Source organism: Poecilia formosa, unplaced genomic scaffold, assembly GCF_000485575.1.
Source record: "Poecilia formosa unplaced genomic scaffold, Poecilia_formosa-5.1.2 Scaffold20, whole genome shotgun sequence".
In the NCBI taxonomy this organism is placed as follows: Eukaryota; Metazoa; Chordata; class Actinopteri; order Cyprinodontiformes; family Poeciliidae; genus Poecilia; species Poecilia formosa.
Window position 1 is genome coordinate 2644625 of NW_006799959.1, and position 3577 is coordinate 2648201.

The following is a 3577-nucleotide window of genomic DNA, read 5'->3' on the forward strand; positions in this document are numbered from 1 at the left end:
TGCTCCTTCAGCTCACTGACTGCTTCTTCTATAGGAACCACTTTGTGACTCTGGTGGAGAGAAAACTCACAGACAGGACACACAGCTCTCTGCTCGTCTTTACAGAACAGCTTAGGGACTTCTTGGTGTTTCCTGCAGACCATCAGCTGCTTTGCTCCTGTTTCTCTCTCAGATGATCCAGGTTTCTGTCTTCCTGAAAAAGAATCAGCCAGTTCCTTCAAAGTGAAATTTATTCCTGGGAAAGACATTAGAGATTCCCTTTTACAGGTCGGACAGTTCTTGTTTCCAGTTTGTTCCCAGAATTCCTCCAGGCAGTTTGAACAGAAACTGTGGTTGCAGCTCAGAGACACGGGATCTCTGAATGTCTCTGAACAAATATGGCAGCTCAGGAAACTTTCAAAAGGAGTTCTTTCTGCCATCTTGTTTTAAATTATTTCAACAGCACGACTCACCAATAATTTCACTTGTTTCTTCTTAAAGTCTTCCAAATATTTGTTGGTTTTCCCGTGTAGATTTAACACAAAGTCAGCTCAATTCAATAACATCTGAAATGACTTTTAGGACAGGACGTTCACCTCTCAGTCACGTGTTAAATCAAACTAGCTGCTGTGTGAGTTTGTCTCCACTAGGTGGTGCTGTCGGACCATCTTTCTGAATCAAACAAGCAGATAATTTTTACAAACTTAAATAAAACAGTTGAGTTTTGTTTTATTTCTTTTTATGCTTAAAAACTGATGTGAATATTCACTTTTTTGTATTATTCCAACATAAAGTAAGCAAATGCATTTATGGATTTTTTTCTTTCTGTAAAGCCATTACTCTTTAGTTGCCTCTATTGGCTGTTCATTTCATCATCCTGATTCATATTAACACTGTCAATTCAATCCATTATTATTTTATATAAGAACAGTTCACCACAAATATAATCTTAAGGAACTTTTCCATTGATATTATTTGCTTTATTTACAGAACTCAATCAACCAATCAAGTTTATTTGTATAGCACATTTAAGTACAAGGCAGTTCAAAGTGTTTCACGTCATGAAAACAAAAACATTAGTCAAATAAATATATAGTGATATCCACTGAATGATAAAGACAGATTCAAACTCACTTCTAGTTATAGTTCACACAATAAAATTCAAAATATTTCCTGTTTAGAAGACTGTTTTTGCTAAATACCCACAAATACAGTTACAAAAAATTGTAAGAATTTGAATTACTGCATGTATACAGTAATACCTAGCAAGTATACTTTCAAATTATCACATACCTGTGCATATTGTATAGTTATTGAATTAAATTTTCCCATTCATACCCTGTACGTACCGGTTACAATACCTTTTATTTCCCCTACATATATATTTAAATCTGCATTGTAACTTACTTTGTTACCACTTAAGTACTTCTTATTTGATACAATCTACATTTAAGTGCCTTGTATTACTGACAGGCACACTGATAAAGTTTGATCTAATCTCATATTGATACACAAATTTACCTGTCAAAGTGTTTAGTAGTAATTTCTAATGATTGCTGATATTTTCATATAAAAGGACAAGGGGTGCACCGATTGCAGTTTTCTGGTCGATCACCGATTACCTCTATTAAAAATCCTGACCTGCAGATTCCGATTTTGGCTGATACCAATTTCTTTTGTCTAAAATGTAGCTAAATGTAGCAAGAAAGTTGATGATTCGCTAACAGTGAGATGACTATTGTTAACTGCAAACATAGAGACTTGATCTGATGGGCCAGTTTGCAAGTCTGGACTATAAATCAATGCACCCCTAAAAAGGACCATACTTATTCAAAACTAAATGATTAATTTACTGTAAATTATAATTTATTCCACTAAGATATACAAGAATAACATGAAGTCCCATGTTATATAACAGATACAAATCTATTATATAGTTTGAGGAAAGATGTAATGACTGTATTTTTACAGTCAAGACTGTATGTAAATAAACAGCAAATTCATGCCAACATACTTGTTGTGCGGCACCAATAACCTAGCCTGTAACATGAAATAGAGAATTTGCCCTCAACCTCCTTGGCTGAGTTTTTCAGCATATCAGAAATGAGTAGGCTAGGGGAAAATCTGATTGGTGCATCTCAAAAAATACATCTACTTCTTCAAACTGATATAAAGAAACTAATCAACAAAATAACAATAAAAAGTAAAATATTAAGCGAAAAAAGTTAACCTTTCCCCTTTGAATTTGGGAAAATAAGTATGCCATCCCCTTCTAATTTTCTATTTGCTCACATATAAATAAAAAATATGTGATAGAATATCAACTTTGATAGAAAGTTGATATTCTATCAATCTTGTTGATAGGATATCAACAAAATTTTCAGAAAAATATATTACATAAAATTAATAAAGTAGTTTGCATGTAATTAATTGAAATAAGCATTTAATCATTTAAAACATAGAATTCTGTCTCCCAGCTCTTTTTCATAACTTAACCAAACATCTTTGGAGAGATAGAAGAAAACAGTCACCCTTGTCATGCACAGAGGTGGCCATGTGAAATGGGGCTCAAAGCTCAAGTTCAGAGTCAAAGTCAAGAAACTAAAAGGATTTAAAGAGTTTTTGTGAGTGAGAAGTGAGTTAAAAATATTTTATGATGTGAAAATCTACTGACAGCTACACAAAGCATATTTGTGTTGTGCTTAAAACAATAAGCAAAGCACAAGCCTGGCATGACTCTACCAAGCTTGTAGTCATGCTTTGTGAGACTTCAAATGCTTATTCCCTCAGTGAAGTGTAAACTTGAAGTTTTGGGATCCATAATGCCAATATGAAAAAAATATTTAAATTTATCAAGTAGGTCCACACTGATTTTTTAAAACCCAGATTTGAGCTTATTTTGTTGAAAGACCTACTTCTGAAAAAATAAAAAAATAAAAATAAAGAATTCAGCTTACTCTTACCACAATTTCAGACTTGCCTATGCTGATACCCATGATTTTGGCATCAGTGGCTTCACCAACACTGAAGTATGGGAAGAGTTTCTCAGGGAAAGTTTCTCTGTAAATGTAGACAGGGGTCATGTCTTCAGAGTCGTAGAAGGACACCTCCCCTCTGTCATAATCCAGTTGGACTCTGATCCTCTGGAGACTCTTCTTCACTTTGACAGTGTTAACCATAACATCAGTGTATTTTCCATCTTCAAAACATAAACACCAGATTCCATTTTCGGGCATAATATCTCTCTTTCCCTTCCTGTCAACAGACTCTTTAACAAAGCCCAAATACCAGTCAGGATGATCTCCCACCTCCACATCCCAGCTGTGTTTCCCTGAGCTGAAGCCCTCAGAACCGAACACCTCAATATATTTAATGTTTCTCTCTGGATTTTCAGGAAGCTGCTGCTTTGTTTCTCCATTCCTCACACTGGTCAGATCATCAGACAGATAGATCCATCCATTTGAAGTGTTTGGGTCCAGAATGACAGGAGTGAACTTCACCTTGTCCTTCATCTTCTCCCAGACTCTGAAGGACAGGTTGCCCAGGTGTTTGGCCACATCTATCAGAGCTCCTGAGACCAGCTGTGGATCTGGCAGTG

At 35.3% G+C, this 3577-nt stretch overlaps 1 protein-coding gene across 1 annotated transcript in view; it reads right to left on the reverse strand.

Annotated features, from left to right (window-relative positions):
* Nucleotides 1-2473: 2473 nt before the first annotated feature.
* Nucleotides 2474-3577, reverse strand: part of LOC103134929 (nuclear factor 7, brain-like) — a 36696-nt gene continuing 35592 nt past the window's right edge. Inside the window, exon 3 of the mRNA XM_007547446.2 lies at nt 2474-3557. Coding sequence (XP_007547508.1) covers nt 2928-3557 — 630 coding nt within the window. The 3' untranslated portion in view covers nt 2474-2927. The remainder of the gene's footprint in view (nt 3558-3577) is intronic.